Here is a 13,711-nt window from a genome sequence, read left to right on the forward strand (position 1 = left end):
TGATGCGGAGGCGCCATGTGAGCGCCGCCTCCCCATGCACGCGTGGTGCCTGCGGAAGGGGCCGGGCCGGGCCGGGCGGGCGCTGCCCCGGCAGGTGCGGGACCGGGAGTCCCGGGTCCATCAGGGCCGCTTCCCGGCGGCCGCGGGTCACGGCGGGCGGGCTCAGAGCGGGAGGGAAGCACAGCCCCGTGGCGGGGAGGGCGTGTGCGCCCCCCGGGGCTCCTCTCGCCGCTCCTTGGGGTCCCGGGCGTCCCCTTTTCCTGGGGTCCCTCCCACCCATGTGAGGCTCGGAGCAGGCAGTGTGCGCTGGGGTGTTCTTTCTAGCGGTGCTACTCGCCTAAAAATATTTCCCAGGAGAAGGCAAAGCTGTGTCATCTTGCATTAATTATTAAAGGCAGTGTACGTGGTGCGTAGTGCTGCCTTGGAAGTTTTGCAGCGCTGTCTCCTCCACGTCTCCATCCACTTGGATGCGTTCCTGTGTCACCTGCTCGAGGTGACCCTGCCTTGGCAAAGGGGTTGGACTGGATGGTCTGAAGAGATCCCTTCCAACCTTAACAATTCCGTGTTTTTGTGGTCTAGTGCAGCCAGGGACAGATATTACCAGCCGTTGGTGGTGAGTACAGATATTCATAGGTGCTGCAGGATGTGTGTCTGTGCCAAGAGGTCCTTATTTGTCCCTTAGTGACAAAGGTACGTGCAGGTAATAGAATGATAAGGCTGTATATGCTTAAGAAGTTAAGATTCTTCCACTCAGGACCTGAAACTTTCTTTAAAAAAAAAGGTTGGTGACAGGTGCATTAGCTCCAGTTTTTATCCCTGGTAATGACTGGTGGTGGATACCAGGGATAGAGTATGATGATGAGGTAAATGGATTGGCAGAGGACTCTGCTCTGATAGTCCTCAGCATTATGCAGTTCTTGAAAGTCTTGTTCGTCTCCTACCACCCTGTCTGACAGTTTGCCCATTCCCTGTTTGAACCTGGGTGCATTTAGTAGCTCTGAAAACCTTTTAAAAGAAGTTTGACAGCTTAACTGCAAGCCCCATGAGGACTCACATCCTTTGTGTATGTTTGAAACATTCCCCATGGCTCTCCTGTAGGCATCCTGTATGGGGTGGCATAATTAAAATCTAACCCCAAACCGCTTTCCCAGAATTTGCTATGCTTATGAAAAAAGCAGATGACAGAAGAAATAGAGCCAAAAAAGGAGTACTTTGTTTTTACACTGAGCAAAGTCTCTGTTAGTCTAATGCTAAGAGGAAGTCTGGAAAAGATTCCACAAGGCCTGTCAGGAAGGCTTCAGTCCTTAGCTTGTTAATAGTTCTGGTTTTGAGTTGTGGTTTGTGGGGTTTGTTTTTAGCATGAACTTGCACTCCTTCAACGTGGCAGGTGGGGAGGGAGACTGTCACCTTGTTCTTCTCCCATTTTTCCCACCGAAGGCCATAGCTGCTCAGCTTGGTTTAATGAGGTATAGCATTCTTTAGGCATCACTTACAATTTCTGCTGTCAGATGCCTTAAAAAATGCATGCATGTCAGGTTATGTAACCATGTACAATATAATGCACAATCATTTGGGTATTATACTATTGTTCAACAAATATGAAGTCTCCTTTTTTGAATTGGCTCTGTTCATAATGTTTTGGAACAAAAAATTATTTAGCTGTGGCTCAGGTAGGTGTGGTTCATAATGGCTGCACTTCTGTTTTCAATAAGAAATACACACATTACCATTAAAAACTTTGGAAAAAAACAGCATGCCAGCTGTGGTGGGTTTTTGAGGATGCTGCAAGGGTGATTTATTGAAGAGGTAACATTTTCTTAAACTGAGCTGTTACCAGCTTCCTACAGCTAGCATCAATTAGGGAAGTTCTATAATTTTTAATATGTGCTAAAGCTATGTAGTCACAAACCAGTTAAACACTTTTAATCATTTTTGGCTTTTGACAAAAGGGTGTATTTGAAAGTCAGGTGCTTGTTCTTTGAGCCTTACTGCAAAAAGTACAAGGAGAAAATCTGTAAAACATCTATCATATAGTTATGAACAAGGAAAAAGCTGGAAACTTTCTTTTCATTTCAGGCTGTGCAGGAATTCCTGGTGGCACATTAGTCAGGCTGCTGGATACTTTCATTTGTATTTTTCTTAATGCAGAACTATGAAAATCTTCCTGAAGCATTAGTAAATGGTACGTTACATGTGGAAATCGTTGCTATATTAAGACAGAGTACAGGGTTTGGAAGAAAAGGGAAGTTGTTCAAAAGACAAGTTTCTGGACTGTGTTGTCAACTGGGCTAAGTCAGTGCAGTCTCTGTATTCTGCTGATTCCAGCACTTTGCCACCTGGAGTATCTAACATGTGAGTTGTGTTAGGCTAATGGTTTGTGGACCCAGCTAGAAGGGCAGTAGTCCTTTTTACACTTCGTTTTTTTGCTTGTTAGTGTTGAGGGATTATTTTTCTCTATTTGATCTTAAAGTTCTAGGATACTGGAATAACCCACAGTGTCAAAAGGTAGAACTAAGGTTTTATTGCTTGTTTCCTTGCCTAGCAGTCCTTGTGTACAGAGAGTAGGAGTTGCAAGTGAACACCTAAAATGTTTTGTGCAAAGAGTATACAGAAATTTAGAACAGTTTAATTCCTCATAGAGGGAATAATTTATGAGGTCTGTGGCTGATGAAATAACTAGTATCCCATTGCATAACCAGATCCCCTTGTGCATTTTTTCCGAAACATCTCTACCACCTCCTTATCCCTGCTATCCAGCCTTCCCACTGTGTATCCAACTGAAACTTAATATATTTTGGAGAGAAAAAATAATGGAGCTTTAACTGAGAGACTGGTAAATTTAATTAATGAAGACCCTGGATTAAAATGCAGTCATATCTATGCTCATGCTTGAATTATTAAAACACAGTATCCTGGCAGTATCCTCAGTTATAGACATGTTATATTTAATAGTGTTTGCTTCTACTTTCAGTATAACTGTGCATTGTTTACTTTTACTTTCGGAATAAGTGTGCATTGTTCACCTCACACTGGACAGGAAAAGGATCAAACATTTTGTCTTTGTATAAGCTATTTCTAAATGACAAAGGCCCTGATTAAGGTGACAGGGAGGAGCAAAATGTGAGCGACCTTAACTTTTAAAAGCTAAATTGCTAAATTTTTACACTAAATTGCAGTAGTGGTTGGTACTAGTATGTGGAATATAGCAAAATGGTTAAAAAAGTGTTTTATTATTTTTTTTTTTTAATGACCAGGGAGTGGTAGTGCTCTTTTTTAAGGGCAGACATGAATTCTGGAGATACCTTTAAAAATAAATTTTGCTTTTGCAGCCAGACCAAATTCCAGAGGAATTACTGTAGTAACCAGGCAGTGGTTCATTTAACTGGTACTCCTGTTGGAGTATGAAATACTCAGAGATGCAAGGAACTGTTAGAAGTGCACTTTCATTAGACCTTTCATAAATCCCGTAGAGTCCAAGGTTTTGAAGCAACAGTTCTTGGTTTTACCATAAACAGTTTGATATCTATGAAACATGTCTATCTTTCATCTAAGTTTATAAATACATAGTTTTTTCTTGAATCTTGGTAAGTTCTTGGGTAAACAGTTACCCACTGCTGTTACCAGATCAGTGTCTCACTATGCAGGAGTACAGAAAGTAGTTATTTAGTGACTTGACTAGTGTTTGTATCTCTTGGTTGGAGACATTTGTCTGTAGTATGATGACAACTTCTTCAAAGTGCCTGTTTTATGTAGAGTAGCTGCTGACTGTGGTTTGCAGCCCTTGCAGCTTTCAGAGGATGACAGAATAGTTTGAGTTGGAAGGGACTGTTAAAGGTCAGCTAGTCCAGTCTCCTCTGCAATGAGCAGGAACATCTTCGACTGGATCAGGCTGCTCAGGACCTCGTGCAGCCTGACCTTGAATGTTTCTGGGGATGGGGCATCTGCCACCTCTCTGGGCAACCTGTTCCAGCATTTCGTTACCCTCATCGTAAAATTTCTTCCTTATATCTAATCTAAATCTGCCCTCTTTTAGTTTAGAACCGTTATGCCTTGTCCTGTCACAACACACTCTGCTAAAAAGTCTGTATCCATCTTTATTATAGACCCCCCTTTATGAAGGGGGCCACAATGAGGTCCCCAAGGAGCCTTCTCTTCTCTGGGCTGAACAACCCTAACTCCCTCAGCCTTACCTCATAGGAGAGGTGCTCATCCTTCTGATCATCTTGGTGGCCTTCCTCTGGACCTGCTCCAAGAGGTCCATGTCCTTCCTGTACTGGGGACCCCAGAGCTGGATGTGGCACTGCAGGTGGGGTCGCAACAAAGTGGAGTGTGGGGGCAGAATCCCCTCCCTTGACCTGCTGCCCACGCTGCTTTGGATGCAGCCCAGGACACATTTGGCTTTCTGGGCTGTGAGTTCACATGGCTGGGTCATGTCCAGCCTATCATCCACCAGCACCCCCAAGTCCTTCTCAGCAGGACTGATCTCAATCCATTCATCCCCCAGCCTGTGTTGATACCAGTGTTCACCCTGACCTGGGTGCAGAACCCTGCACTTGGCCTTACTGAACCTCATGACGTTCATACCTGGGCAAGCTTCTTGAGTTTATCCAGTTCTCTCTGGATAGTATCCCATCCCTCAGACTTGTCTACCGCCCCACTCAGCCTGGTGTCAGCAGCAAACTTGCTGAGGGTGCACTTGATTCCACTATCTGTGTTGCTGATGAAGATGTTAAACAGCACTGGTCTCAGAACAGACTCCTGAGGGACCATCATTTGTGACAGTAGTTGTGACCTCATATTTTTATGACCGATGCCTGATGGTTAATAATGAGCCTAAAACTATTATTAGCAATATCATATCTATATATCATTTGTTGCTCTGTAAATCCTGCATTTTGGCAGTTATGTCTTGAAGTAGAAAGCAGCAATGTTTCACAGTATTTGAAATCTAATCTTGTTTCTGTTGTAGAAATTCGAATTCAGCATTTGTTAAAATGAAATCCTCCCTGGAATCTGGTTGTTAGCATTGTACCGATGCAAAAGAAGAGTTGAAGGAAGGAATGATATATACTGCAAAGACCTTGTGCTTGGGATTCCTATGTCCTTTTTTACTTTGTATTTAAAGAGCAGCGTGGACCATCTACCAGTATTGTGGTCCACAGATTAGAATACGATCAAAGAAGTGTAGTTGTATAATAGTCTGGTGCTTAATTATTTATTTTTTTTGAAGAAGGGAAGTAAGTATCAAAAATCTTTATTCATGAAATCAGGTAAACTGGAATTTCCACTTAATTTGACTGTGAAAATTGCAAGTTCCCTGACCTGAAAAACAGCTTTTTACCTGTGCTGAATGGAATTATCTTGCTAAGTGTATTCATGGTGCCAAAACACACATCTTTTAGGTTAAGCAAATATTAGTTACTGGCATCACTGATCTGATAAACTGCAGAGCAAGCCTTTTCACCTCTATTTAGCTGATAAACTTTATCAAAAGATGGACTATTTGACAAAAAGGAATTTTTCTGTAAATACATGGAGTGTCATGCTCTTTGCTTTGGTAGTCAGTGCAGATCCATTGTTTAATTAGGCTGAGTGACCCAATATTGAACAGCAGCAGATGTGAAAGACATGGAAACCATGTCAAGAGATTTTATGCTGTGTAAAATCTTACAAAGAGGCCGGTAAAACCTTGGTCAAATGTGTGAAGTTTTTTTCTGCACCTTTTCAGATAGAAATTCCATACTTGGGACAGCTGTAAAATTCTGACTAATTGCTCAGAAATGTCCAATTAAATAGGTAATCAGTTAAAATTTCTCAGTGTGTTTGCTGGCTTGTTTTGACAAAGTGAAATAGGAAAGTTTCCTCTGCTAGACCTTCAGCAGTCCGGTGACGTTCCTTAAAGCGTGGAATCTTGACACTTTGGGGAGCTTAGTTAAATGCTTTGTGTGAATTGTGGGGATGTCGGGGTGTGGGCGATGTAACTTAGCCTAACTTTTAGAATTGGATACCTGCAGAGTTAAGATGCAGAACACAGGGTAAAGCTTTAATTGGTGCCTTGGGTAGTTCTGGTTCTGTTGGCTTGACTGGTCATACTGTTCTCAAAAGATTGGAGGTGAAATGTGCTGTGTGGAAGGAAAAGGGGCGCTCAGTAATTTGAGGTAGTTGCAAGCATTTGTGTTGGTTGAATTGCCAGCCTGTCTGTGCATTAGTCAGCCAGCATAATTTAAAAAAAAAATCCAGGCTGTAAGACAAGGAAAGTTCTGTTGGCTTATAAAGCTGTCTTCTGTTCTTGTATGTAAGTACAGTGTTTTAAATTGGAAAATGAGAGGTGATATTTTTTTACTACTGGCTTTTGCAGCTAGTTATGAGGGAAGGAGAGAGGCAAGGGCAATCTAGAGGTTGTCTTAAATTTAAAAGTGTATTTGGATATAATCAGATTTTTATTAAAAATAATCATAGATCTGACTTGTTTAAGTGTTGGGAGAGGAGAGAGGATTAAACATCAGTCTGTAAGACTGAATTGGCCTACCTGGGGTCTGTGCTTAGTTGTAGCATTTTATTTTTGCCCTTATAACTCTGAGTTCTGTTATTCAAAGAATTACTAATCTTGTGAAAACTTCAGTGACTAGAATTTGGACCTACACACATGCATAAATGTATAAAAATACATGAATTGCCACTGGATATTCTAGTTTCAGGCAATAACTTTTATCTAATACAGTATAGTAACAATGTATTGCCAATATTATTAGGTTATAAGATTGCCCTTTGAAACTGATGGCTAAAATAATGCAAGACTTCATACTCTGCATTTTAGTTAATGTGTGCATTTGCTGGAGAACTGTTTTGTTTGATTTTATTTATTTTTGCTTATCAGACATCAGAACATTGTCTTTCTCTAAACTGTGTTGTCTACAAACAAACTTGAGTGCTTCAGAGGACTAAAAGAACTGATCCGAATCCCTTTGCTTTCGCTGCCCCTGGCAGTTTGGAAGTGCACGTTCCAGCTGTGTGCTACGATGCCATACTTCTGGGGGAAGTGTAAAGACCTGAGCATAGACTTTGGCTCCTGCCTGCTTCAGGGTGCTTTGGAATATTAGGGAAAGGCAGAACTTTTTAGAGGTTAAATCTATAAACTTCCAAAGACTTTAAGGGAAAGCTGTCGGTATTACAGCTTTCTGTCCTAGCAGGAATCTCAGTGCTTAATTGGATAGGTTTCCTTCAGATTTCACATAAAATGGAGATGTAAGGTACAAAAAAACTGCAGTCATAGGGCAAGCGTATCTCAGAGTGAAATGTCTAACACCTGGAATCCTTGGAGAGCTGCTGTGTTTGCATTGATAAGCACAGTGACCATTAAAGGTGTATCTGCACTGCAGGTTTACTTAGCTAAGTGTGTGTGATGAGAATCCCAGCTCCTGGTGCCTGAGCTGGTTCAGGGTGCTGTGTTGTGCTGCAGATGGCTTTGCTTGCTTTCACGGCAACTGATGTGCCTTACATAAGCTTCCAGGAGCACAAAGGCTTCAGGACTCCTCTGTGCAGTCCTAAAAACAGGACTGTTTTGAAGAAAGTACTACACATTCACCATCTCCTTCTCTTGCCTGTAAAACAATTGGGTCGGTATGTTCTTACAACTTTGTGATGTGGCACATAGGTCTTTGAATCTTACAAATAATTTATTTTCTGCGAGTAGCATATTTATCCTCTGTAATATCAAGAAGAGGGATAAGTGATTAATCTGCTCCCCCAAAAAATATAAATATAATCTTAGCAATACATGTATGACAGTAAATATATAATTGTGTTCAGTTAAGAGTGTTTGCTGTTGTAAAATTGATGTACAATACTTTTATATTACCATTTTTGTACTACTTGAAGCCGAATTAAGCTTTGTGTTCAGTGATAGAAGTGTCCTTTGAAATTACTGGTAGCAGATTGGTAGTGAAAATGTGTCTCCTTGAGAATGCAAAAATGTGTGTAAATAAAAATAGACACTAAAATAATGTTGCTTTTTTTCTTTCTTTCTTTTTTTCTTTCTTTTCCAGTAAAATGAAGCAAGGTCTCCTTCCTAGCTTAGAAGATCTACTTTTCTATACTATTGCAGAAGGACAAGAAAAAATACCAGTTCATAAATTCATAACTGTAAGTTTACTGTTCCAGAGTGCTGTGTATGAAAGGTGGCTACTGCAGGGTTATTTTACATTTGAAATGCAAGAATGCAAAGCAAAGAATTTCTGTTATACATGTTTAGCTGTGGGAAGGAATGTAACTATTTTTTCCCTAATACTGTTTCTGTAGTTAAGTAAAAGAATAAGTGTATTTTTATTATCTACTTCTTTGATGTGCAGAGGAGCACACTTGAAAGCATTTGTGCCTATGGCAGGGTTGGATAGTATTTGTGCTTTTGTAAAATGTAGTCAGACCACTGTGGATTTCAAATTACATTAATGCTTTGACATAAAATGCAACCAGAAGGGCCAAAGGATCAATAAGGTGTCAAAATGTCTCTGTTGATAATGCAGTGGCAGATGTGTCTTACAGTGATAAAAACACTGAGCAGTAGATAATTTGATTGTAATAGCTTATCTTTTCCCTTTAGTAATTATTGTTTTATTGTAATAGGCACTCAAATCTACAGGATTACGTACATCTGACCCTCGATTGAAAGAGTGCATGGATATGTTAAGACTGACTCTTCAGACAACTTCAGATGGTGTTATGCTGGACAAAGACCTTTTTAAAAAGTAAATTTTCTGTCAATAATGTAACTGTATGATTCTGAATGAGTGTTGTCTGTGTGTTACTGACTGACTGCTGTCTTGAGAGACATAAGGTATATAAATCAATGTGTAATTAGAAATGGAGTCAAACATACACGCCTGATGCTGTTTGCATAGGAGTTTTTTCTCAGGTTTCATGTAGCAGACAGGCTCTGTGATCTCCACAAGAGTTTAATGTATCAGTGTTTGCACATGTGTCTGACCCCATACTGGAGCTCCCGGTTAGATGCCAAATAAAGTAATTGATGCAGCATGGACTATTCAGTATGATTACATAAAACTGCTCTCTCAGTGCATCACCAGTTTTTAATCTGAAGTTCAGGATGCTGCTTCTGTGTGGCGAGGTGGTTGGAGTATATACATAGTTAATGCTAAAAGTGAGTATGTGAAAAACACAGTGAAGTGAAATTTCTATAAGATATGGAGAGATGACAGTAGTTAGGTCTGCAGGCACTCCTTTCATCTGTTTTGCAGAAGATTTGTGTGCCATATTTTAGTGATGCTCTAATTTTTTTTTTAAGCAAAGTCTGTGGTCAGTTAGATGAACAGTATAAGCACTGTTCAGGTTGTCTTCTACTCATTCCAAGCATACTCCTTTGGTCTTCTACTTACAGCTTTTGTGTGCCAAAAGATTGGAATTTTAGAGCCTCTTAAATCTCAAAATGAAATTTTCAGACTATTTTTCGGTCTGTATTTTTATTCCATTTACATGTAAATCATAAAATATATGACACTTTTTTCATTAAGAGTATACTTTTGTAAAATTGGTACATTTTTGTTGATCTGTAGCTTTTTTTTGAATTCGTGAACTAATGTTGTTTAGTGCTTTCTTCTCAGTTACAATTTAAAAATATGTATGTGTTTAAAAGAGGTGTATTTACATATACCATTTTGTATATTTTATATACATACAAGTATATAAAATATATAATAGTGTAAGCATATACTGTATAAATTTTAATATATGTTAAATGTGTATTATATTTACATAGTTTATATAAAGTATGTGTTATATATGTTAAAATATATATAACATTTTTTGAAATACATTGAGAAAAAATGAATGTCGGTGTGTGTGACAAAATAACAAACCAGTCAACTCCTTAATCAGATATGGAATATTTCCTTAAAGTGCAACATGGACTAACTTTACTCCTGTGTTAGGTTCAAGACCAGGTCTTTGCTGGTTACTTATCAGCTTGGTAAAAACGCTAAATTGTTAGATTCAGAAACCTTCCTGGGTGTATGGTTGGATTGGAAAGGAAATACTTCTGCTCTTATGCATCACATGCATACTAGAGGGCTTGTTTGCCATAGTAAACTATGAATTATGTTTTAGGCAAGGGCTCTACATTTGAAAAAGGACAAGCACTTGCTAATTGGCAGGATTAGCTCATGTTCTGTGTCACATCTCTGGGATTTGATCCTCTGTGTTAGGACAGTAGTTACTTTAATAATTTGTAGAAAGCTTACGCAGTTGCTTGTGCAGGAAGAGTTTTGAACATAAAGACAATACAGAGAGTGGAGAGGTGAATCTTATTTCACATAACAGGTTTTCCTTTGCAGCAGCAGAAGGTTCCTTTGCAACCTTTTCTGTAAATGATAAAATCCCAGACTTCAGTTATCTGTTCCTTAGGCACACTGCATTTGCTGTGAAAAGGCTCGTACAGGGTCCCTGTATTCTTTCTTCTACAAGTGTCTAAGGTGTGAAATATAATAATTTATCTCCTTGGCTGTACTTACCTCAGGACTTTGAAGCATCAGTTCCCTAAACATAAAAGTCAATGGTGTAATTCTTCTCTTAAATGTGAATCCGAAGCTGCTAGATCAAATAAAGTATCAAGGTTAAATGATGTGGAGCAGTGGTAGCATAAGCTTGCCTAAATCAATCAAGTCCAGTAGAAATTACCTGTAAAATATGTTAGTTCACACATCTGTAGTGTATGCTTCTCTGTGCCTTTGTAGTGGTTCTAAATATTGGGCTCCAATTTTACTAAAATTGCATTCTTTTGAAGTTTTTTGGCTTTACCGTGCTCTCCACTTATAGTAAAAATTTGGAAAAAATCTCCATGTTACAGGCAGAACTGCTTGAGGTTTTCATCTTTGATCTCCAGAATTTCTTGAAGACTTCTGGGGTGCACATTTCGGAGAGAGGGCTTGATAAATTTTTTGAATTTATGAATTGATGAAATTTCTTGAATTTCATGTTGCATCTGTGTAACATAACATGTGGTCTTTGTAGCATGAGTGACACCACAGTGAGGACAGCCTGTTACTGAAAGCAGTGCAGTGTGCTAGTTAGCTTGCTATGTGAATTTTTTAATTTTCTTTTTTTTTTGGTACCTTAGCTGTGGTACTACTTAATATAGTAGTAGTAGTACTGTCTACTGTTAGATGGAACTTACACAACTTAATAAATATGGAGGATTGTACGTGCTAGTGTTCCTCATAAAGTGTCCTCATTTTGACATATCCTGTTTTTTTTGATCTGTTTCTATGACATTGAAGCTAATTTGTAGAAAAAATTCCATTACTCTTTGTAAGAAATCCTCCAACCACTTTTAGCTTCTCCTTTAAGTCATAGTATGTTCCTAACAGAAAAATGTATGACTTGCAGAGAGTGCTGTTTCTTAACTAACAATATTTTGGTCAGTGGAGGGGAAGGAAAGACACAAGGCAATCAAAATTGAGTTAATTTGAAATTGGTGTACACTTGAACAAGATGATAGCTGCTGAGTAACAGGTATAACTCTGAACTTTAAACCCTGTTCTTTTTCAGAATAGCTTACTTGGCTTTGTAGGGTTAGCCTTTGTCACAAGGTGCTGTCTGTCCCGCTTTATTGACCCAGAACTGAGGTCTTGGCAGCCACATCTCCTCTGGTGTGCGGGTCAGAAGCAGCAATCTGGGTGTGTTATGTTCTGAGCACAAACCTGACAATTTGTTGCTGGATCTCAAACAGGATTTTCTATTTGCTGCTGAGCAGCTGTGCTGCTCTCTCAATATAGGTAGCAAATCCTGATGAAAACTTTAATTTTAGGTAACCTTAACCCAGCTATTAATAAATGCTTTCACCCTATTTGAGCAATTAAATTTGAGCAATCTTTTGACAGAAGATATAGAGGACTTCCACTATGTTAGAATGTTAGTATCTGATTTGTCAACATAGTGTCTTTTTTTTTTCTAAAATGTTTAAATATGCTGAACACTTCTACAGACCTAGTCTTGCTAGCTGGACATGAGGTTTCACATGCTTTTCTGTAATGCTTATACTTTTTAAACTGGAAAAAAGGTGTCCTTTCATCTGTATAGACAGCAAAGGAGTTCTTTGGAATTGGTAGTTCAGACTGCATTTTTAGCAGGTCTGCATTGTGCAGGGAAATGTAATCAGCAGTCTGAGCCAGAACTTGAAAAATAATGGATAAACGTAACAAGTTGTATGATAAAAGAAACAAAGTGATCCTAACTTTATGATAGAGACCAAAGATGCTGTTTCCAAAACCCCCTGAACAGTAGGAGGTAGGAACCCCTGTACTACGAAGCAGGAGCTTTTAGTGTACCTATCTAGGACACCTCTAAAGCCATGTGGGAGAGAAGAGCCAAGTTGTTCATAAAATTTGACTGTAGAAAGATTTCTATTTGTCAGTATATTCATCTACTTGAATTCCTCCCTGTGATCTTTTCCTGCTGCTCCACTTTTTCTGAGGCCAGTCATCTTCAGAGGGTTACCTGGAACATAAAGCAATGGGACACTCTGGTGGGGAGGAGACATCAGTTGCAGAATTTTAGAGACTGTCTCATGTCCTCTGTTGCCTGAAAATATTATACTCTGTTAAAGGGAGCGTACTAAGACCTCTGTTATTTTGTCCATGCAATAATTGCTCTGAATACCCCTCTAGATTACTCAAGCCCCTGTATTTAATTTAGTCTGTAATTCATGTGATTTGCCTGGGTTAAGGACTACCAGGATAAATATGTGGACAGAGTCCGGGAACAACTGGTTAAAATAGGTAATGTCCTTAACCAGCATAGCCATTTCTGCAGTGAGTTTCAATCTGTAGATTAAAATGATTGAAGTACTGCAGTGAGCATCATAGACCTGGTGTAAGTTGTAAGTGTATAAATGCCCTTTCTGTTTCAGAAGCATAATATGATCTCAGAGCACTGTATGTCAGTGCATACTGCCTTGTTGTTTTCCACACTTCGTATTGAGTTGTTCTAATAGGTTTAGGTGAACCTCAGATATTACTCTTTTTCTTTCTTATAAGAGTACATAATGTTGTCCAGGTGATACAGACAATGTAGAAGTGCATCTGAAGTTTAAATCTAGTGCATATTATGTTGTTACTCCTTCTGCACACTTAGCTGCCATCAGCGTTATTAATTACTTTTGAAAAGGGATTTTGCACCTGGAGTTGGTGACTGTAATTAAAGGTTGCTGGGAGCAAAAACAAACAGGATTTTTTGCAGATTGCAACGAAACTAACTCAGTTGCAATTTTAACATAAACTAACAAAGCAACATATTACAGACAGAAGTTTTTAAGGTGACAGTATGTACAACAGAAACTTCTCTAACATTTCTCTTTTGCTCTTGGAGAGTATTTGAAATGGCTGTCAGTTGAATTTGGGATAAAGTCATCTAAGTACAAAGGAGTTAAAACTAAAGGTTTAAAAAAAGAGGGGCGATTCAAAGGGAGGATAATTCTGTCTCTTCACTGGTCTTTATGCACATTCATTTTGAACTGATGATAACTTTCAATAGTAGTATTATTGGGATATCTGTTCTGAATGAAAGTATTTCCCTTAAAAGTTTTTCCCTATTTTTTTTACTTTTCTGTGTAAGTCTTCATTGGAAGGATATGTTTTCCTTTGTAGCATGTGCCTAGATGTTCCTAACTTCCCGTTTTCGTGCTCTAATAGTATGTTTCTGC

At 39.1% G+C, this 13,711-nt stretch overlaps 1 protein-coding gene across 2 annotated transcripts in view; it reads left to right on the plus strand.

The window, feature by feature from the left end:
• The window catches only part of GLS (glutaminase), a 73,263-nt gene that overhangs the window by 9,876 nt on the left and 49,676 nt on the right, over positions 1-13,711 (plus strand). For both annotated transcript variants that reach the window (XM_027678129.1, XM_027678130.1), the window contains exons 2-3: positions 8,046-8,142; positions 8,623-8,744. In XM_027678129.1, the coding sequence (XP_027533930.1) occupies positions 8,046-8,142; positions 8,623-8,744 (219 nt within the window). The remainder of the gene's footprint in view (positions 1-8,045; positions 8,143-8,622; positions 8,745-13,711) is intronic.

This window comes from Neopelma chrysocephalum, unplaced genomic scaffold, assembly GCF_003984885.1.
Source record: "Neopelma chrysocephalum unplaced genomic scaffold, ASM398488v2 Primary Assembly neopelma1_44, whole genome shotgun sequence".
NCBI classification, from domain to species: domain Eukaryota; kingdom Metazoa; phylum Chordata; class Aves; order Passeriformes; family Pipridae; genus Neopelma; species Neopelma chrysocephalum.